Raw genomic sequence first — 23,657 nt, 5'->3', positions numbered from 1 at the left:
TTTCAAAAGATTGGTGAGCTAGCACTGTAGCCATCATAAAACACAGAAGATGATTTCTAAAATATTGGTTTATATTTCTGAATCGACTAATTAAATAAGAGGGCACAGTGGTGTACTGGAATTGTGCTGGAGTGGTGTATCAATTTAGAATTATGAATCTAGAGTGGGCTTCACATTGGCAATGCCATAGCTCATTGTCAGTGCCTTAATCATCATGTATCTCCTGTAATTTTCAATTATCAAGAACCATTGGTACTGTTTTGTAGCAACCGTATCTTCTCTAGTTTTCCGGCAAGCTCCGAAAACATATCCGAAGTTTATTTCCGAGCTTGAAGAAATATTTAAGATAAAGCTAGCTATGTATCATAATATTAAAAATATAACTTTGCATTATAAGACATAAGCTTGACATAAACACAAAATTTCATGGGAAGATGATAAAACAAAATTCAAATGGTACGGTTTATTTGTAGTAGTACAGTATTCCCAGAATCCCCCACTATGGAATACGCATGCGTATTCCAGCGAAAAAGACTTACGTAGTTGCTAGCGCTCGAGAGCGTTTGCAAATATCAATAAGAAAATAAAAGCATTTATAGTCCCTTTTGCGTTTATGACAATCGATAATTTCTAATTGACAATATCTGATTTTTTCTGAATCAGTCAATCGTTGACCAAGGATGGGGAGAACTTCCAAAGTCCAAACTAGTATCTCTTTTATTAATTAAATAGTTTCTAGATGATTCTTAAAAAGACAAAATTAACTTACTCGTAGGGAGAGTCACTGCTCTTGAAGGTGGATGACTGGTTAAATGATTACTACCGATAACAGAGGTCGAGATGACAGCCAGGCCTTGTATACAATAGAATTGATGTTGCTGAAAGTCTCCTCACCTTTGAAATTTGTATTTGATGTAAACCCATAAAATATTGCATAAATTATTCATAAAACTTTTTTATTCGAAAAATCAGCAAATAAAAATATGATAAAAAGGGGAATTTTGCGTCATGGATTTATATACTAATAATATTTTCGTAGATAAACAAGAATTTTTTTTCACAAATTGTATGAAAGTTTTTTCTCCTATTTATATTCCAAAACCATGAATTCAAAAGTTATATGGCTACATTACAGTACACAAGAAATCAACATTGTGATAGAGGAATTTGTTAAAAAATAACCACTTTCTGTTCTGACATTACATTGTTTAAAAAAACTTTTTTTTAATAGAGAGAACTATCATAAGTAAAAGCTTAGGTATGTCTATATGACATTGGGCTCACGGCCGATGTGACCGGTCAACAGAGGATGCTCACTCCTCCTAGGCACCTGATCCTACCTCTATCTTTTTAAAGGTCCTTGTTGCTCTGCTTTGAATTTGTATTTCGTTTTATGGATTTTTGTGATGGTTGACAGTTTGTTATTGTCATTTTTTCATTACAATAGGAAAATTTGGGACCAACGTATGCAATTCATTCAATTGTTGTAAAACTGACATTTTACCCGATCATTCAATCATTGCGTGGATTTCAGTAACAAAATTGAAAACATAAAGTCCTCCAAAGTGATGATGTTTTCTTACATCAAAGTTTATGTTTAGAATTACTTCATTACAGTGTTAGTTCGAACACTTTGACTACTTTGTACGTCAAATGCTTTTTCAGTCTCATTTCTAATACTTGAAAAAAAACTTCGTATTATATATCTTATTTGCTAACATGATGTATTACCACAACGTTACTGTTGAGGAATATTATATACCTTTTTTGAACGTCCAGGAGAGTCATTAGATTTGCGTAGATTTATCTAATTATACCATGTTTAATGACCTTGGGATATATTTTGGATTTTTTCTAAAGACTAGAATACCAAAAGCTTTCCTAAAAATACTTAGGCATGTCTTTCACAGATATACTTGCATGCTTCAGTGTTTTGTAGTTACTACCTGTCATCTGTGATACAGAGTAAGTTATATTTGTGTTTACAAAGATTTTTCAGAGTTGAAAACATATTGTTTATATATAAAAGTATATTTCTAAATGCACGTAGTTCACATTTTCTTTAGTTAATGAACACTATAATTATTTCTAAACGTATTAAATTCATCTGACAGAAATTCAATGACATATACTGCATTGACGGTTTACAGTTGAATCTCCCTATATCTTTATAAAAATCAGTGTAACGCGATTGTGCTGCTTTAAACGTCTTTTAATGAAAGAACCATAAAAAACAACGCTATTGTCAAGTAAGCTCATCATATTCGCCATTTATATGAAGCATGACGTAGTAAAATGTACGACAAAAGTTCATTCTTTTGTCACACCCTATTAACCAAATTATTAATTCTTATTGCTATTTATAACGCCATGTTCACTAAATAATCGTTGTTTATTACTTATATTTGCATTTTACATGCACTCGCAAATACCCTGTATTAGCCTAGACCTTGATATTTAGCTATTACATCAAAAGTATACATTTAGACTGTAATGTATCTTTTTAATTCATATAGATTTGTTAACAGAATCAATGATATGTTAAAACAGTAATTCCTTTAAAATGTTATCAAAAACATGTTTTAATTAAATACATCAATTTTATGGAGTTGGAGAAAAACACAATGAAAAACATGATGTATCGTATAGTGGTTTTTAAAAATCTATAACGTCATGGAAAAGTATATATAACGTTACACCTTTATGACGTCATAGTATACAGACAGAGCAATTGCGATTATAGAGAAATAATTGCAGCTCCTCCGTATGGGCTTACAGTGGGAAAGAACAATGGGAATGCAAATATTTAAGAAATAAACAACGTTATATAGTGAACATGGCGTTATGAATAGCAATTGCTCTGTTGGCATATTCCATGATGCGCGCTAGCGCATCATGGAAAATATGCCAGCAGAGCATTTCTTTATTACTTATATTTGCATTTTACCACTCGTAAATACCATGTATTAGCCTAGACCTAGTCATTTAGGTATTGCATCAAAAATAAACATTCAGACTTTAATGTATCCTTTATGACGTCATAGTATACTGACAGAGCAATTGCGATTATAGAAATATAATTGCAGTTCCTCTGTATAGGCTTACAGTGGGAAAGAACTATGGACATGCAAATATATGCTTATATTTGCATTCCCATTGTTCATATTCAAATATTCAAATATAAGTAATAAACAAGGATTATTTAGTGAACATGGCATTATGAATAGAAATGCTCTGCTGGCAAATTTTCCATGATGCACTAGCGCGCATCGTGGAATATGCCAACAGATCAATTGCTATTCATAACGCCATGTTCACTATATAACGTTGTTTATTTCTTAAATATTTGCATATCCATTGTACTTTCCCCCACTGTAAGTCCATACGGAGGAACTGCAATTATTTTTCTATAATTGCAATTGCTCTGTCTGTCTTCTATGACGTCACACCTTTATGACGTCATAGATTCTATGACGTCATAAAGGTGTGACGTCATATACTTTTCCATGACGTTATAGATTTAAACCACTAATGTATACGATATATCATGTGTTTTTCTCACTCCATAAAATTAATGTATTTAATGAAAACATGTCTTATAATAACAATGTTGTAATATATCATTGATTCTGTTAACAAATCTATGTGAATTAAAAAGATACATGTTTATGTTTGATGCAATAGCTAAATGTCAAGGTCTAGGCTTATACAAGGCATTTTCGAGTGGTAAAATGCAACTTTAAGTAATAAACAACGATAATTTAGTAAACATTGCGTTATAAATAGCAATTGCTCTGCTGGCATATTTTCCATGATGCGCTAGCGCGCATCATGGAATATGCCAACATTACAATTGCTATTTATAACGCCATGCTCACTAAATAACGTTGTTTATTTCTTAAATAGCCAACATGTTTATAAACATAAGTATATAACATGTTATTTAAAATAAGTATATAGCATGTTATTTAAAAAAAAAATATGGTAAGTATATAATGTGTATTTGGAACGGGTTTTCTATACTGTTTATGTATTTTTCCAGACAGGTTCATTAGATTCTGCCCAATACTAGTAACTTTATACGTTCTATTATTTGGGTATTTGATAATATTAAACAGATATTATGATGTGGTGAAATTTAATTTCACGCCATCTTTCGAGTCCGACCTGTTTATCAGTTGAGATCTAAATAAGTTCCACGCTTGACATTTATCGACCTCTGATCTGATTCCCAGTGAAAGAGAAATCGCCAAGCTAGGCTGCATTTATTACAGCTTGAACCATTAAAATTCAATTAATTTTGTTCTATAAGAAAGTTATTTGAATTTTTCAAAAACTTTCATTTTCTGAAACACGTCTTTGAGATAACCGACAATGATCAAGAGTTAAAATTTTACATAACGTCAAAACACCGCGTTCTGATATTAATCAAACAAGCTTATGCATAGGTTTTTCGGAAAAACTATTATATCAATTAATATGAAATATGAAAATTGAACGATATAGCATGGAAGAATACATATATTTCTTTCTTTTGATTTTAAGCTTGTTTCAAAATAATTTTCAGTGTCTTTCAATTCTACTATCAGCTTATATGTTCTATAAATATTAAAGCAATACTTATAAATTTGCGATTTATTTTTATTTCGTTGATAGAACAATAGACTTGAAACAGTTAATAGCAGTTTGATCATTTTATTAAGAATTCAAAATTGGTCAAGAAGTGTATTTTATGATATTTTTCTTCTTCGATTTGCAAAATGTAGACTAATGACCACACCTTAAATTTTGGCTCATTTAGGATAAACACAATTAGCAGCTGGTGAAAACTACACCATTAATAATAATAAATTGTTACTTATAAAATCAGTAACAGAGAAGAGATCATGAGTTAACATCCGACAAGGAAATTGAATATTTTAGTACACACTTTTGCATTAATTATGATGTAGGCAGGTGTTAAATGCTCCAGCCAATCAAATCATCCGTAACAAATAGACATTAGTCTTAATAGCCTATTGGCAATAGCTCGTATACAGACATACATGTATTCAAGGAGTCTAAAATTTAAAAACCTTCTAAAGTGAGTATAGATTAGAAACAAGGAGAGAGTGTATGAAAAAGTACTGTTAACAGGATGGCCATTCGATTGATCTGTACTCACACATTACACCATCCCATGTACTGTTAACAGGATGGCCATTCGATTGATCTGTACTCACACATTAAACCATTCCATGTACTGTTAACAGGATGGCCATTCGATTGATCTGTACTCACACATTATACCATTCCATAAATCTTATCTAAAGAAAATCAATACTGTTCTGAACAAAAATGGTTACGATTAAATATTGAATTTAAAGAATCACAATTTTTAAAGGACAATATCAATAAATTAAAGAAAGAGTATCAATTCCTTATAATTATCGTTTACACTTTAACCTAATAAGCCGATATATTGCGCCCTTCACGCCTGCGTATAGAAATACAAAATCAAAAAGATTTCTTTATGCGACCATCGACGGAGATACAGTGGATAAAAAGATTATTATACAGAATACAAATTGGGATAAAATTTAAAAACGAAGTTCGTCAACCTTTGATGGTGTCCCACATTTAGATGACAGGGTGCCATTAATTCATCACGTCATGTAGATGTTGTTGTTGATCTAATATATTTTGATAATCAATGTTGAAAATGCAACCTAGATTGTCTGACTTACTGTCGAAATTAACGATAAGACTTATTCCATGTAATTGACATCTTTACTTAATTAGTATAATATCGCAGCACAATCAGTTAAAAATGCAAAAATCATAATTTCAAAATTGGCTATTTCTTTTACATTTCTCTTACACAAGTGTACTTTAAATCAATAGAAACGCAGTTTTAAATATCTCACCTTTGTAATAAAATCCCCGTATAAGTTAAGACGACGAATATATATATATATATATCTGATTAATATGACTTTCCCTCTTAAGTAAGGTTATTGATGTTATATATTGCAGTGTTGATGCAAACTTTAAGGAAACATCGTTGTCGTTTTACTAGTTTTGTTCAGTCTACACTGTAGTCTTGCAGTGGTATCTGAAAATATTGGTGAATATACACATTGTTAAATCTTGTAGCGATATTTTATAGTTGTTCCAAAATCAAACAGAAGTGGTTGATTTCATTATTAACCAACGACGATGACGAAGTATCAACAAAAAGCTGTGTTCTTTTACCTCTTTCAATGGCCTTGACCCTCTACTTACCTCGAAATTTGACCTATCAATTGACCAAATACAATGTCGCACATAGTTAATAAGATCTGGCCTCTGCATGCTAACTTGCACACATATATACAAACTCAGTGGTCTTAAAGATAAAGATTTGTCATTGAAAAAAAATATACCGCATTTAATTTTATGGATTAACAGTAGATAAGTTTTATAAGTAAATACGTTTTATCTCTATATTAATTTTCGGTGTTTTTAATTTTCAGTACGCTGTAATTTGCAAAAGCAAAATTCCCCAAATTAGTTAATGCATTTTTTTCCAACTGCTCGAAATTAAGTTCATGCAAAAATTTCTAGATTCACGGATGTAATTTCCTAATAAAAAAAAGGAGAGATGGGGAATGTTGGTCTTCACTAACAAGGCGCGGTGTCAGAGCTCCCCTCCTGATCACTATTCAAACACTGCATTAGATATACTTTATTGGAGTAGTAGGCATGTTTCTTACGTTTTCAGATAAAAGGTAATAAAAAGGTTTTCAAAAAAGTAATATGAGAATATTTGTATATATTGGACTGGTATTTTGCTAAAAAATCATCGGTTTATATTTAATTCAACTCGCGTCTAAAATTGTCTCCGGAAGCCATAGTGTTGAAACTTTAATAATGAACAATCGCAGCAATTACCTTTACAAACCAGTATTAAATCTATTATTGTTTACTCTACTGATAATACGATATATATACGATATAGTAACACATTTTGATCATATTTTACATTCAGCTTTCTGTTCTAAGATAGATAAAATACTAATCTATGTACATATGTAGCACTTTATACGCGATGTGTGTATATTTACATTCAGTGTATATTTCCCCTATGTTTGCATTGGAAATCTGCGATGTTAAATTTTCTATGAATACACTTTGCTAATTCATGCGCCAAGAGCACAAATACAAACGTCTTAACGTGTCTTGAATATATTTATCTTTCCAAGATTAAATGAAACGGTCAATGTTACATAACCAATTGGATATGTACTTTTAAGACATAATCATATAATTATATCTACTCCTTAATTAAAAAAAAAAAAGAGAAAGATTTTTCCCTACAAAGTTTCTGGCACTATATTTTTGTCGCGGAAGCTAACTAAATAGCATGTTAATATGGCTGTTCAATGTTTGTTTCATGTCCCTGACTGAGAGCGTAAGCATGCGCGGATCTAGAGGGGGGGTCGGGGGGGTCCCGACCCCCCCCCCCCTGGAAAATGAAAATTTATTAAATTTACATAGTAAAATTATCGCGAAAATATGCCTCGGACCCCCCCCCCCCCCCGGCAAACACAATTATCCTTCGGACCCCCCCTGGAAAAATTTTCTGGATCCGCGCATGGTAAGTAATGGCTTTATAGCGGCGATATACAATATTTCATACAAATTGACATCAGTATGAAAATATAAATATAAGCATTGAATGCTCTTTTTTGGATGTCGTCGGTCCTTTGACACACCAAGCGGTGCAAGACACTTTATTATACCGCGCTAAAGCGCGGTATTCAATTTGTCTGCACCGCTTGATGTGTCATAGGACCGACGACATCCAAAAATAAGTCTTAAAAAGATTGCAAATGTTGGAAAATTAAAAAATTAATAACCTCATAGTAATTTAAGATAAACACAATTTAGCAGCTGGTAAAAACTACACCATTCAAACAATAAATGGTTACTTATAAAGCACTAAGTGACTTAAGAGTTCATGATCTAATATCCGACAATGAAATTGAAAGTTTTAATTCATACTGTTTCATTTATTATGACGTAGGCAGATGTTAACACATACACCTGACATTAGGCTTGATAGCCAATTGGCAACAGCTTACATGCAGACATATTCAAGGAGTCGGAAAGGATGACTGCAGGACATGCAGTATTTGCGAGAATATAAACTTTTAAACCGTAGTCCGGAAAATCCAACGTTTTCCAGGTTTTTTTTTTGTACGATTTTTATATTTTATTTGCCAGAAAAACTGGTAGGTAAAACATAAAAATCGTTAAAAAGGCCAGGAAAACGTTAGATATGTCGGACAATTGAACTTGATGAGAAAGAGAGGAGGTTAAGCACTAGAATTATTTCGTTTTAGTTAATGAAATACAATTGTGTGCAGTTTATATGAGATGCCCTTTTGGTATTTTTTGTCATTAAGTGATATACCTAACATTTTAACGTAAAGGCAAAGCAGGATGTACACTGCGGGATGAAATTTGACTTCTGGAAAACCGGATTCTAAAACCCGGTACTTAAATACAACCAGACATATATATTGATGAAACATGTTTTATTAAAAAAAAATATGAAATATAAAATCATGAAAAAACAAATTGACTTCAATAAGCAAAGAAGAAGCAAGGTGGAAACATAAAAGTAGGTACTAGTATTAACAGTATACAGATTAATTATGTTTCATCATTATGTTTGCTATATGATCTATACATTGTAGTTATAAACATTAATGCTAAATAATCACTATAGATTAGAAAATAATAAATGAGTTGTTCAAGCATAAGCGTTTTACCATTGACAATTCGTCTGTTGTTAGAGTTTTTAGATTCGCCCATGGCTCATTTGTTTGTTTGCTTTTAATAATTGTTGGTTTGGTTATTTCTTCTTTTAGAAGGTATTCCTATGAATATGTTGATCGCGGATCGGGCCATTTGCTGAATCTTTAAAACGTATTAACGATCGCGAAAATGTCTCGTCGCGCTAACGAAACTTCACAAAAAGCTCTTTCACGCTACCCAACCCGCCGTGCGCCTGTCAAAAGTTGCTAAAATGACGGCGTGTTGCGTTCGAGCGACACTGTGTGGTGCAAACCTGTGTTTGCGCAACCCTGTGTTTTGCGAAGCTCTGTAACCGCATTGGTATGCAAGAACAAAGTACGGTTGTTACCTATATCGGCCTAGTAAATATGAAAAAAATAAACGCCGACATCAGCAGCTCTATAGTGCTTGTTTATTTTCTACACCTTTGGGTCTATCAAAATACGGTATTAAAATGGCGCCAAAACGTCACACATATACTACGTAGATTCCAAAACCTTACCATGTACCAATATTTTTTCTAAATATCGCAGTTTTTCGGAATTTGATCACAGTTTTTACTATGGTCGCATCTAACGCGATTCATGAAACTTATATATGTTATTCATTCAACTATAATGTTTTGATTTATAACCATCCCGTCAATCGCGTTTGCTGCGGCCATCGTTAAAAATCAAGTTTTGATTATTCCGGAATACACTATAACGCGTATGTTGTTCTTATTTCGAGAGTTTTATCGTCCTTATAGTTTTAAACAAATGATTTGTAAAATTTGAATTTATCAAAATACATTCCATTACAACAAGAACCTCGTTGCTCTTGAAAATTTAATTTCTTTTACGGGTTTTTCAATAACACCAGATTGGTTTGTCTTGCTATATACAAATGCGTCCGTGACAACAGATGATGGATTGTCTGCAAGCTGCACTTTAGGTAACTATTTAATTCATAATTACATAAATACATATAAAGCCCTTAATATAGCTATTCTTTTGTTCATGCTGCTAAGATTTCTTTATAGTAACATTTTTTGTCGTCTGATAAGTCTCACAATTGTACATAATATGTATCATATGACGTCATTGGATGTGAGAGTCACGTACGGGGAACAATGATATTAAAAATAAGTTAAACTAAACATTGACCGTAACTTTATTATTTGTTCACAGATATTTTAAGAGAATTTAGGTATATAGAGTAAAATAAACTTAATTTCATTGGTTATCATAATTGACTGTAAAATTATATTTATACAGTGTGTAGCAAGTGACTCGATAGCTGAGTGGTTAGCGATGTCATGTCCATGCAATGTGCTGGAGTCGTATGAATTAAAATTTTAAGAATTTTCTACAGAATGTGCTTAATTTTCTGAGCTAAGCAAGATGCTTTGTTTCTGTTGCATAATATTCTAAGCAACATACTTCTATGGTAATACTGTAAAGCATACCGTAATCCACTTACACTGCATACCCTTATTCACTTTGATGTAAACTTTTATTGGCATAATACTATATAATTTTCATGAAAATGAAAAGTGTTATGAACTAACAGAGGAAAATTGGATTAAATTTAATCATCATAAAACTTAAAGTCCAAAATTAAACCAGTGTCATCAAAGTGCCATCTCACATTTGATTATCTATAATAGCATACAATAAAATACATTAAATCATTCATCATTACCTTAATTGACCATTGGAAACAATTCACTTTGCACAGTAACTCCAGTGTTTACAACAGGGATTTGAGTTAAAATTATTTCCCCTTTTGTTTACAAAAGGGACAAGAGAGGTAACTCTAAAATCTTCTCTGTAATGCGCATTTTTATTTATTTATCTACATTGATATAATGCAGGTATTCTTTATGATTAATTAGCATAAGTGTAATAATGAAGTTTTTGACTAATTAATTAAGACACATACAAAAATTACAAAACAAGTGACCCGATTTTGTAGAGTTTACAAACTAAGAGCAAATTCTATAACTTTAGACTGACCAATCGATAAACGGGGCATGTATATTTCAGTCTGGCTGTTTCTATAGAGCTATGAATTAACTTTAAGTTTTCGTAAGATATAGAGGGAATAATACTTGGTAGATGTAAATATATCTTTGTAATCTAAGAACGCTGTGTTGAATCCCCCCCCCCTTTTAAAGCCATATCTAGATAAGTCAAGTGGTATTGCAGTTAGAATAGATTCTATCCGTGTCTGGATTTTTCGATTGGGTTCAAATCCCGAAAAGTTTGATTTTTTTAGTACATATATCTTTTAACCGCATGATAATGTACTGTATAAAGATAAATTTAAATTGGCAGATAAAAGTTATTTAAACGCTTGTTAATGTAAAAATTTGCATGCGTGCTTAATTCTTTTTCAAAAGTACTTACTGTGTGATCTCTCCGTTATAAACTTGAATCATTAACATTTTCTTTTGAACAAGGGATTTTAAAACAATTTGCGCATCAATGTAGAAAATTGATTTTTCCCTCTTTTTATGAAATACTAGTAAGCGGGTATGCCGGTATGAATCGGCGATGAAGCAATAGGTTAATGAAAATATGTACAGATACATTTATTCCACCATTTTATCCAGATTAGGCGTTTATTTAGATACTAAAGAAACATGGGATAATCATAATTACAACTCAATTGAAGACCCCGGGATCGGATTTTTTCATGTAGCTCCAAAGAATGATATTTCAAACACGCCGGACAGTAGAAATCGTTAACATCAAAATACAGAATATATGGCCATCTTCAGAACTGTTTTTGTTGGTTGCCGTGTTTGATAGAAATTCGCGTAATATGTGTGTGTTTTGTCTACATACGGAACATGCCCACCAAGTAAATATAGTCACCTACGTAATGTGTCTATATTTAGATATGACTTTTTTTTAAAGCTCCTTTCCTTTAGTTTTTTTTGTCAATTTTCGTCAATTTTTTTTGTTAATTCAAGATCGTAATAATATATCATTAGTATTTATATTAATGTATCTTTAATATTTATATACGACTTTCTTATATATTTATGTGTCAGTGCTCAAAAAATTCAGAGAGACAGCAACAATGTTAAGAGAGAGAGAGAGAGAGAGAGAGAGAGAGAGAGAGAGAGAGAGAGAGAGAGAGAGAGAGAGAGAGAGAGAGAATGAATAATTTGATAAGAAGATGAAAAGTAAAGCAGCCGATTAAAATTTTAAAATTGTTTACTGGGAAAAGGGGTGGGGGGGGGGGGGGGAGGATGGCAAAACATCTCATATCTTACACATGCACGCACTGATTTAAACTGTACATACGGTCGGTGTACATGTGATGGGGTGAAACAATATTTTCTGGTGGTGGTGGTGGTTATCGGTTTTAAGTTATTGTGGTTACTGCATTATATATATATATATATATATATATATATATATAATTTATTTAAAATGTTTTCTTTTGAAATTTAAAGTGTTTTTGTCTGATATATGCAGCATGCCAGGAACAGGACCAAAATCATATCCATGTGTTCTATGTAACAAAAGGACAACACCAAATGACAGATACAAAATTAAAAGTCAGCATGCTACAATAATAGAAAAAAAGTTTTTACAGAAGACAACAAATGAAGATGTTCTTTGCAGGAAATGCAGATATATCTGTGAAACTCAATCATTTGCAACGCAAGAAAGTAAATCTGATACTTCAGGTCCAAGTGAACCATGCAAGAGAATGAAAACATCCGGCTGTGCTAGTCCACCCTCTATTACACTAAGCATTCCTAGTACGTCGAAGAGTCATGCAAACTGTGTTATATGCAAAAAACCTGGTCCAAAGCTCATTGTTGTGACTCAGTATGCCCGCGTCAGAGCCTTCATACGGAAAGAAATGTTTGTTCCTGCCGGTTCGAGGTGTTGCCCAAAACATATTGCAGACAATGAGTTTACTGTCGATGCTCTACAAAAGATGCAGCAAACTAACCCTGACACAAATATCAACAGAACAGCGACTGTGGAATTGCTTCAACAAACCAGAGACTTTGCTATACGGAATGAAAATACTAGACTTAACTTTGACAACCCAAATAGCATGGATAATGAAGACTATTATAACCTTACTGGGTTGACGAAGGACCAGTTTGAAGAATTACTCTCATACCTGAAAGATGTTGACATCAGAGCATCGAAGACCAGAAGTGCAAGGACTTGTATTGCGATTCTTTTGACAAAACTGCGTTGTGGAATGAGTAATCACTTACTCGGAACCCTCTTTGGCTTGCAGAAATGGCAGGTAAGTTCTTTTACATAAAATATCCATTGTTAACTAAGATATTTTGTTAAAGAACGACCATATATTACTGTATTATCTTTCATAGGTAAGGCGTGCGGTACTGACAGCAAAACATGCTCTAATGTCAAACTTTGTTCCCCATCATTTGGGATTTCCCCACATTGCTAGGGAAGACGTTAAAGAAAACCACACCCGTCCATTAGCTAAAGAACTACTCTGCAATGTAGCTGAAAATCCAGTAATACTAGTACTTGATGGGACGTATATTTACCTGCAGAAAAGTGGCAATTTTACATTCTCAAGAAGATCATACAGTACTCATAAACATAGGCCGTTGGTTAAACCCATGATAGTGGTCACAACATCGGGGTACATTGTTTCCGTACTGGGTCCATACCTGGCTGACTCTAAGAATTCGGATGCAAAGATTTTGACACATATGATAGAAACGAACGTAGAAGAAATTAAGGACTGGATACAGGAAGACGACATATTCATAGTCGATAGAGGGTTTAGGGATGCAGAAGCTCTACTGAGTGACATTGGAATCCACATTGAAATGCCTTCCTTCTTAACACGTGGAGCAAAACAACACTCAACAGAAGAGTCTAATGCAACACGTCTAGTTACAAAAGTAAGATGACTGTTGAAAATTAGGATTAAAAAACATGTATAAACATGTATTTTAAGTGTAAATTTTAAAAACAATATTTCAATTGTATTTTGACTAAACTTATAAGAAAAATTTCCTAGTTAGTAAAAATTATTGTAAATCAATTAAATCTACACTTTGAATTATTGTAGCTGCGATGGGTTGTGGAAAGTGTGAATGGTAGGCTCAAGACCTGGAACTACTTAGATAGGACAATTCCTAATAGTCAGATTCCACACATTGGAGACTATGTTCGCATCATAAGCGCCATATGTAATAAATTCAGGCCTGATGTTAGTGTAGCAGTTGAGAGCGACCTATCCACTGCTGCAAAGATGCGTTTTCTTTCAAAGGAAGCGAATGTACTTAAAGAATATGTAGAAAGAAACGGTAATTTGCTAAAACTACTCGACATAAAATCATTACATTAGGGTCATTTTGTTTAGATTGTTACAACATCTGAAGAATATTTTTTTTTGTCATACTTGATATGAATTTATAAAATGATTACTATTAATTTTGATATATATGTTAACGTGGATTTTTAAACAATAGGTCTGGACAAACGGGAAATAAGATGGCAGAAGATCGACGCCAGCGATGCAAGTATTGCATTTCCTCAACTTTCAGAAGAAGAAATACGAGAGTTAACGATGGGGGTATACCAGATAAAGCTAGCTAAGTCTTATGCCCAAGAACATGTTGATAAAGATGGAAACTATGAAATTCTTGTCAACAATGACCATGATGGTATCCTATGTGCCAAACTTCAAAGCAGACATGTCTCGGCAAAGAAATATATGTTGTGGATTGGTTTTGATGAGATGAGCATTAAGTCATGGTTCTGTAAATGCAAAGTAGGATCTAGAGTTGTGGGTATGTGCGCCCACATCACAAGTGTTATATGGTTTTTGTCATATGCAAAATACAAAGACATTCAAAACCTTGGTGTACGCAATTGGTGCAGCTACGTTGATGACGCTGCAGCGTTGCCTGTGGATAATTCTGATAGTGAAGAAGACAGTCTTGTCGGAAATGAAGAGGAATAATATGAACAAAATGATTGTGTTTTATATTTGGTTCCATTTGAATTGAGAGAGAGAGAGAGAGAGAGAGAGAGAGAGAGAGAGAGAGTACTATAGTGTTTGAGAAGTTTTACGGAGAGAGTGTGAGGGGAAAATATATAGCAACGTGCTTAGCAAAAAGTGTTTCCTTGACAATATGTTTAAATATATTCGATGAGAAAGAGGGAGAGAGTTATTTTCATGTTGGTACTCTTTTTAATAGTAGGTAGTTACAGACAAAAATTAAAATTATCATTTTAATTACATGTATACAAAAATTATAATTTCTTGATTCATAAATTCAATGACGTCGCCTACAATCTTAGGTATTATGTATGTATATATATACTGTACATGTATGTACATAAACATACATGTATATACCTAATATTTAAATATTATGAAGTAAAAGATAAACAGGTATTGTATTACATAATTGAATTGAGTGTCAGGTAAATGGAGAAGAACAATGTTTCCTATACATGTACCGGTAGATGTTTTACCAATTGCGTTTTGGTTGAACCGTTTTTCATTTGTCGGAATTTATCACCATGAAGACCCTATATAATACTAATATCAAATCAAAAGTTGATTATCAATTTATGAAGTAACTGAAAGGTTAAGAGTAGAACACATACATGTATAGAAAAAACACAATAGCGGCATAAAAATGATTAATTAATCTACAATTTTTCACGCAGTACAGATGTTATTACATTGAAATCTGATAACGTCAAGTTGACGTCATGACGTCGTGAGCGTTGTTTTCGTCATCAGACATAGTAATTTTAGTGAGTTGTATAAGGAGAATAGCTTGAGATATCTAAAAAATATAAACTGATTTAAAACAGGGAAATCCTAGACATTATTCACTAATATCTTCATTTGATTTCGGAACTGGGCCGATTTTGGTGCAAAATGTACCTTGTTCTTTGTGGGCCAAGTTGAGTTAGAGCGACGTTGTTCTTTGGCAAACTTGTGTAAGGGGAATGATGTGTTTTGTGGAAGTTCTGTTTGTGATAACGTAAGTACTTCAAAGGTTAGTGTTCTACATTAATATGGTAACACAACAGTTTTACAGGCGACCATACGTTGTGTGAATTTGTGTTAACGCGTTCGACAACATGTTATATGAAGTAGTGTAAACGCAATGGTGCGTTGCATAAAGAACACTGTGATGGCGTGACGGCGCGGTGGCACGGTAGGTGAATGTGTGTTAACGTAATGACAGAATTTGCCAGGTTAAGGAAAGTTGTTCGTATGGCGACGTGTGGTGCGGTGTGTTAACGTAGAAGGACGGTGTTTTTATGTTAAAGTGCGACGTCGAGTATGAAAGTGTCAAGTGTGTTATTAGGACGACTTCAGTTGCTTTTTACAAAATTGCACATGGTTCTATCCGGACGCCCTACTACAACTTAGCACAACACGCTTTCGCGTGTGAATGCAACGTCATACCCAACGAAGCGCTGTGTAAAATTGCTTAAGCGCCGCATATGAAATATTGTCAATCTGCGTGTTAATGTTCCCCCAACATACACGTATGCACGCTGCAAACTCAAATTGCCAACATATGCACGCTGCAAACTCAAATGGCCATATTCAAATATCATCATTTTATTTAATTTTTATCGTACATTTTAGAACAGGTAGCAAAATGAAATTGGTTCTGTTGTTGGTTGTTGTCGTCTACCTGACCCACGTGACCTGTGACGATCCGTCCTGTTTCTACGTCTGCTGTAACCCTTCCTGCTCAGTCAAATGTAGACTGTGCTATGACCAAGGAAGGAATGGAGTAAATCAGGTAATCCGGATGAAATTATCATAAATATGTCTATCTCGACATTTCTGTCTTTGCACAAAAAAAAAATCCGTTCACATCTATACTTATGAATTAAGACAGTTTGCCAATAAACTACGAAATGTATGTACCAGAGTAATTGCTTACACCTTTAGTATTTTATCACATGTGAGTTGATGTCCGTAAGCTATACTTGAATTCTACCTAATAAGTATTTATTGAGAAATAAATTAAAAACCTGCTTTCATATTCGATAAACCAGCTCGAAATAGCAACAAGTATTCCTTTTAAAGGAATGATCGGCATGAAATACCATAGGCCATGGTCAACTCTGTCAATATAATATACGCTACATGCAGTAAAATATATTTAACACCGTTTTAATGATATCCGAAATGGCAAGGCATGAATGATCTTTAAACTTAGTAGGCGAATCATACTTCCGACTAATATTTTTACGCATATGTGAAAAAAACCGTGATTTGAATCTTTATGTATGTAACCGTATAAATGTTTTATTTTCAGGGTAAAATGATAAGAGTAACGTTTAAAGTAATCTTTGTCTAATTAAAGATTTAGATGAGGTTGTCATTGCCTAGTATAAAGGTGCAAGGCGCAATGCGTGTGCAAATAGTTAAATTTGCCGGATGCCTCATATGGACACAACTGTGATCGGCCGAAGCCGATCACAAAAATTAAAGTATGGTAGTGGACACGCTTTGGCGAATCCAAGTCAATGGGTATTTGCATCAACATATATGTTTGCAATTAAATAATATTGAATGATTACGTAAAAAGTATATTTACTGGACCTATTTAGAGTATACAAAGAAATTAAGATACGACAAAGAAAATAAGATGAGTCAATTCGTTTCTTGAATGCACATGAATAGAACTTTCCAGAACGGGGTAATCAAGAACGCGGGTTGACTAATCAAAGTCATAGCGGAAAGTCTAGGGCGAGTTAATAATCGGGCAGTTATCTTGGATCTGACAACTTTAGTTTCAGATATGCAAAAGAAAAATATGTTTATACTTATTAAGCGTTTTTAAATTACAAATATTTTATACCACTGCAGATTAGTAGTAAACCATATACTAGTACATTAATTTGTGAAACATAAACAAATCGTATTAACGTCTCTTCGTCTGTATAAATAGATGATGTATGTGCATTAAACGAAGAATTTGAATCGAGTCGGGTAAGGTTAGTCTTTCATCGGAAATTCTTTTTTGAGAAAGTGATAATACTTATAGTGAAATTTGGTTTAAAGACATAAAAAAACAAAATTTAGAAAAGAGAATCGATGCACTGTTTAGCCACTCCATGGTTTGAAATAAATGGAAAAGTTTGCAGTTTTTTTCCTATGCAGTCAGCTCCAACAAAAAGAATAGAGGCCATATACATGAAGCACTGTTACAGTATCATATTTTAAAATGATTAAAGTGTTAATTCCCGCGCTTGTGCAGGATATTATCTAGAAATATAGAAAATAATAATAGTCGTATTCGAACCTCCCTTTTACTGAGTATCTTGGCAGGAGAGTTTCACTTAGTAATTATTCGATATTTATATTTTGATTTATAAGTCGTTGAAGGTTCAAACATTAATCGCTCACTTAAAATCTTCACTCAAAAACTTGTATATGAAAAGAATAAATCACTCGTTGTGGCCCTCAACTCAACATTTAGTTATATCGACTACGTATTATCAATTAACAATTGCTACTTTCATACCTACGTCGACTCAATATATCCCAGTGAACTGGAATTAAAGGATACCACAAAGTCTGCGTCATCTGTGTCATATTTGGATATTTTACTAGAAATGGACATTGATGGTAATCTAACAACTATACTTTATGAAAAACGTGATGACTTCAATTTTTCTATAGTCAGCTTTCATTACTTATGTAGCAATATACCTTCATCACCTGCATATGGTGTTTTTGTCTTTAAGTTAATTTTATACGCAAAGGCATGTTCTTCGTATGAACAGTTTCTATGGCGAGGCAAGCTGCTGACAAACAAGTTGATAAAACAGGACTATCAACAGTCTCGTTTGAAGTTATCTGTTCGTAAGTTCTATGGTCGATACAACGACCTTGTCAGAAAATACAATCTTCCACTGGGTCGCATGCTGACTGACGTTTTTCATACTAATTGTTAGACCATATTTAATCACCTAATTGTCTACGGAATTTTTCCTTTTTTCCCTATTACGACAAAGAGCAAACGGTGGGTGGCCGGTCAGCAGAGGACTCTCACTCCTCCTAGGCACATGACCCTACCTCTATCTTTTTAGAGGTCCGTGTTGCTCCACATTGAATTTGTTTTTCGTTTTATGGATTTTTGAGATGGTTGACAGTTTGTTATAGTAATTTTTCATTAAATAAAAATCTAAAGTTTTCGCATTTAAACCTTACTTCTATCTTGTCTGGTTGAAGTGACCTACAGTTTTAATACGCCCAGTCGTCATACTTTAACTTAACATCATTTCAGATTATTTCCATAACTTTCTGGCTTATAATGAATCAGTTTAAGCAAGCTTACCAATAGTTGATCCAAAATACTTTGATTCAGCGGCAGTTGGGGATGTTTTTAGGAATCAGACCCCATACATCATTTTTAACGCATCTTTCATTAAAACAAAATGAAGTAATTTTTGTGAATAATTAAGTACAATTCAGAAGGCGACACGTTATTTCTACTATCATATCTGACACGTTCTTGACACGTTCATGGCAGTCTGTTCCAGGCTTCCAATATACAACACTTTTTGGCAAGTACATGTACATATATCTTCATGATTAATTTTTTGATATATTTATATAATAAATACAAAATCAAAAAACCAAACATTGAATTTCAAACAATTACCGTTGTTCATTAAAAGTTTGGACAACCTATAAGCGTTATTAATTCCTCAATTGTTATTACAAGTGTTTCGTATGTATATTAATTGCTATCCCCGTTTTTTTTGTTTTTTTTTTGTTTTTGTTTTTTTTTTTTAGAAAAGACAGAGTCCACACAAACGTGGTCTGTATTATCCACTACACAGAGAGAAGAATATTCCCGTCAATCCTAGGTATTATTCATGATCTCTCTCGTATTCATTCCATCATCTTTTCCCTGTACACTTCCGTTTCACTAGTATACTTTTCCTGTGTACGTTCTCCTCGTTTCTTTTGTTATGTTTTATAATTCTCTTTACGTGTTTGTATCAACATGTCTGTACTTTCTTCCCTCAATGCGCTGATTTTCTTAAACAAAGGTTACTTCTAGTATTTCATGTTCTTTTACACCAAGTGAATTTTACATGTACTAATCTCATTTATTCTCACTGAGTGTTTGGTCTATTCTTTCCTTTTCTTCTCTTCACTTTTACATGACATTTAACTTCTTTTTCCTTTATTTCTACATTGCCAACATGACTGGTTTGGTCTCTATTTATGTTGTAGAGCCTAGTTAGAAGACAGAAAACACTCTTACCATTTTCTAAAGAAGCTGATGTTCCCGCTGTCTTTAAAGTCAAATAAATATTACTTTACCTTAACAAAAGCTATTTAAAAGTAATGTTTTTTGCATTTCAATGTGAAACGTTATCATGTTGTAAAATCTGAATTTACCGGGTGGCAGGAAATAAAATGTATTAAATTAATTTGGTTCTCTTGTTTATGTTTAAGATAGTGCTAAATCCTATCAACATAAATCAATCGAAATGACTGAATTGAATAAACAAAAAATTACTTCAAAATAGCAACATGTAGTGAAGAAAATTATTTCACAACTATTTGCTCGTATTTTAGATTTCTGAATTTGATAAAATGTTAAATCATTAAAATTCGTGGGAGCCATTTTTCGTGTATTGCTTAAATTTTATAGGTTCGTGGGGACGTAATTTCGTGTATTTTCGTATACATACAAAAGGAATATGACTTTATAGCCTTAATTTATTAATTCGTGGGGGATGTTAATTCGTTGATGAGAGGTACCCACTAATTCCACGAAAATTGAGCCACCACGAAATCTAATGATTCCACAGTAATATTCGATTAACACATAAGCAGGGCATTCTATCTTGTTCTGTGTGTCTCTATGACATTTAAAGGGTATCTGTAGTAAATACAATGTGAAACGTACTTCATTATTTCATAGATACATGTAGTATAGATCTGAATTTAATGCAAAGTTAAAGCAAAATTAACGGAAAGGTAAAAAAAATGTTACAAATTCATGTATTTTGATACGAGTAACATGTTAATCGGTTGTATTTTTCTGAGGGCATATTCTCTTTCTTTATGATTTGAAAGATTTCACGAGAATAAGCATGGAAAAAAGCACACAAGTGTTAACAACTGTACAGGTCATTCAAAATCGTTCACATGAAATTCACTTAAAGTTCTTTATATTTCTTATGTTAGAAGTCAAACCAATTACGTAAAAAAAGAAACATATAAAATTGTTAAGTATATACATGTATATTAAAAAAACCCATAAACAATTGTTAAGTATAAACATGTATATATGTATATACATGTAGATATAAATCAAATCATAGCAATGAAAAATAGATTTAGAGTATAAAGGAAACAAAAATGCTAAAATAAACCACTGCTCTATAGTAAACCTACTGTGTTCCTATGTAGGTATCACTACAGTAATTCACTGAACGTTTAAAACATGGCTGAGGAAAAATAATTCCCGAATTCCCCTTTGAGTTTTGGGCGTTTTCGCCCGGGACAGGAATTGATTTTTGTTTATGAGGTAAAAAAAACAATGTGTAAGACGTCTGACTGTCCAGGTTTTGTACACAGCTAATTGTGCCACGTACGTTTCACATATGTTGGAACTGAACACATGTGAAACATACGTTAAACATACGTGGCACACACGTGAAGTCAAACCATACGTTACACATACGTTGAGAAATACATGGTTAACATACGTGTGATAACATACGTTCAACATCACATACGTTTAACATACGTAAGATTTTACATATGTTAAACGTACGTGAAACATATGTTTTACATATGTAGATTTCAACCACATGTTACACATATCACAGGGGCATCGTATCCGCTCTACACTCTATGACATATATATAATAATACACAAGGGAAGAATCGAAAGTAGGACACGATTTGTAAACAATGTCAAAAACAACTTACTTCACAAAAGTCACGCAAATCCTCGCACACAATGTTGCAAATGTTGTCAAAAAACACGTTCACACTCAAATATTCCTAATAAACTCGGTAAAAAGCGTTTTTATCCCATTAAAACCGCTGTCTGCTGCAGAAACCCAATCTCTTCGCCCAAGAAAAGATAACTCTGTACTTTCTCTCTATATATGTTCAGTAATGATAGTAGAAATTTCGGCAGTAAACTGTGTAAAATGTCGGGGGAAATTTTCGTCGTATATGTTACTACCGTAAGCATAATAAGTTAACATGCGTTCCGATATATTTGGCATGTACTTTAATTAGCGTAATTTAAAAAACAAATTAATATATTTCCTATCATTTAATCTTTTGTAGAAACGTAAATATTCTATACTCTGAGTATAGGCTAGTAATTTGATATTGACAATTAAAACAATGCTGAAATTCTTAGGCAACGACAATTAATTTTGAAGGTTTAAATTGGAATAATTGCAAAGACAAAAAATGAATTATGAGTATTTTAATTATTGAATAAAAAAATAATATAATTTTTTTTTATGTGAACACCAACGTAGTTTTCCATTAACATTTTAGAGAAGAAAAAAATATTTAAAATTTCCCAAGACATTTTACAGTTTACCGCCGAAATTTCTACTAACACTACTGAACATATAGAGAGAGAAAGTACAGAGTTATCTTTTCTTGGGCGAAGAGATTGGGTTTCTGCAGCAGACAGCGGTTTTAATGGGATAAAAACGCTTTTTACCGAGTTTATTAGGAATATTTGAGTGTGAACGTGTTTATTGACAACATTTGCAACATTATGTGCGAGGATTTGCGTGACTTTTGTGAAGTAAGTTGTTTTTGACATTGTTTACAAATCGTGTCCTACTTTCGATTCTTCCCTTGTGTATTATTATATATATGTCATAGAGAGTAGAGCGGATACGATGTCCCTGTGCACATATGTTAATAAACACATGGTTAACATGAGTTCTAAAAACCATATGTTACACGTGGCTGCGTTAATAATATGTTTTACATGTGTGAAGGCATGCATATGAATAACATTAAAATTATCTGCATGTGCGGATCTAAAGGGGAGGGGGGTCCGGACCCCTCCCCCCTCCTTGGAAATGAAAATACCTACATCATACATGTCTAAACATTGTATGACACTTTATATCATTGTAAGTTTAATTGATTTGCAAAACCACAAATAAAGTTACATGCATTTCCTAATATTTTCATCTGAAATTTCTCTGAGCAACTCCTATATTAATCATGGTTATTTTCAACCTTCATTCAATAAAATGTTTAGAAATTTGACTAATAAACCATGTTTAACATGGTAATGTCTACAAAATCATTTAGCATATTCTATACAACTGAAGTATACAGTTGGTGTATATATCATATAGGCCATGTGACGTGGTGAATATTGTTTATGTACACCCAAGAGTCGTCGATTGAATTCATTCGTTTCTATGCTTATTTTCGGGCCATTTGTTGGATAAAAATAGAGTTACCTAAGAATATTGTAAAATATAACCGAGCTTAGCAGTCTTTCAACTTTCTTCTTTGGTATACCGGAAAATCCTCAAGACATAGAAATAAGAACAGGAAACCACAAACCTAAAAGTTCCGACTTTTTTTTTTTAATTTTCACGCAATAGGTATCGATGATAATTATATACATATATATAAATACTTAAATTGTGAGTCAACAATTTAAATAAAAAATACCACAATGCTTACAATATATAATAATAGATACATGTTAAACGTTATCGGAAAAAGAAAAGCTCTTCATATGCAATGACAAAGTACCCCTGTTTCATTTTCACTTTACATCCAGAGCTCAACATGCAGTTTGCATTGTACAA

At 32.9% G+C, this 23,657-nt stretch overlaps 1 protein-coding gene across 1 annotated transcript; it reads left to right on the top strand.

The window, feature by feature from the left end:
- Window positions 1-12,267: 12,267 nt before the first annotated feature.
- On the top strand, window positions 12,268-15,733 carry LOC128158017 (uncharacterized). Its single transcript, XM_052820682.1, has 4 exons — window positions 12,268-13,089; window positions 13,175-13,723; window positions 13,894-14,131; window positions 14,297-15,733. Exons 1-4 carry the CDS (start codon window positions 12,295-12,297, stop codon window positions 14,788-14,790), a joined length of 2,076 nt encoding a protein of 691 aa, XP_052676642.1. The 5' UTR covers window positions 12,268-12,294; the 3' UTR covers window positions 14,791-15,733.
- The last annotated feature ends 7,924 nt before the right edge of the window (window positions 15,734-23,657 follow it).

The sequence above is a fragment of the Crassostrea angulata genome, chromosome 8, assembly GCF_025612915.1.
Source record: "Crassostrea angulata isolate pt1a10 chromosome 8, ASM2561291v2, whole genome shotgun sequence".
Classification (NCBI taxonomy): Eukaryota; Metazoa; Mollusca; class Bivalvia; order Ostreida; family Ostreidae; genus Magallana; species Magallana angulata.
This window is presented reverse-complemented; position numbering and strand designations above follow the sequence as displayed.

Bases quoted from the DNA above. Each gene is read 5' to 3' on its own strand.
- LOC128158017 (XM_052820682.1), top strand. From the start codon at position 12,295: ATGCCAGGAACAGGACCAAAATCATATCCATGTGTTCTATGTAACAAA. The intron at 13,724-13,893 runs GTAAGATGACTG...GAATTATTGTAG, and splicing joins CAACACGTCTAGTTACAAAA to CTGCGATGGGTTGTGGAAAG. The intron at 14,132-14,296 runs GTAATTTGCTAA...TTTAAACAATAG, and splicing joins AGAATATGTAGAAAGAAACG to GTCTGGACAAACGGGAAATA.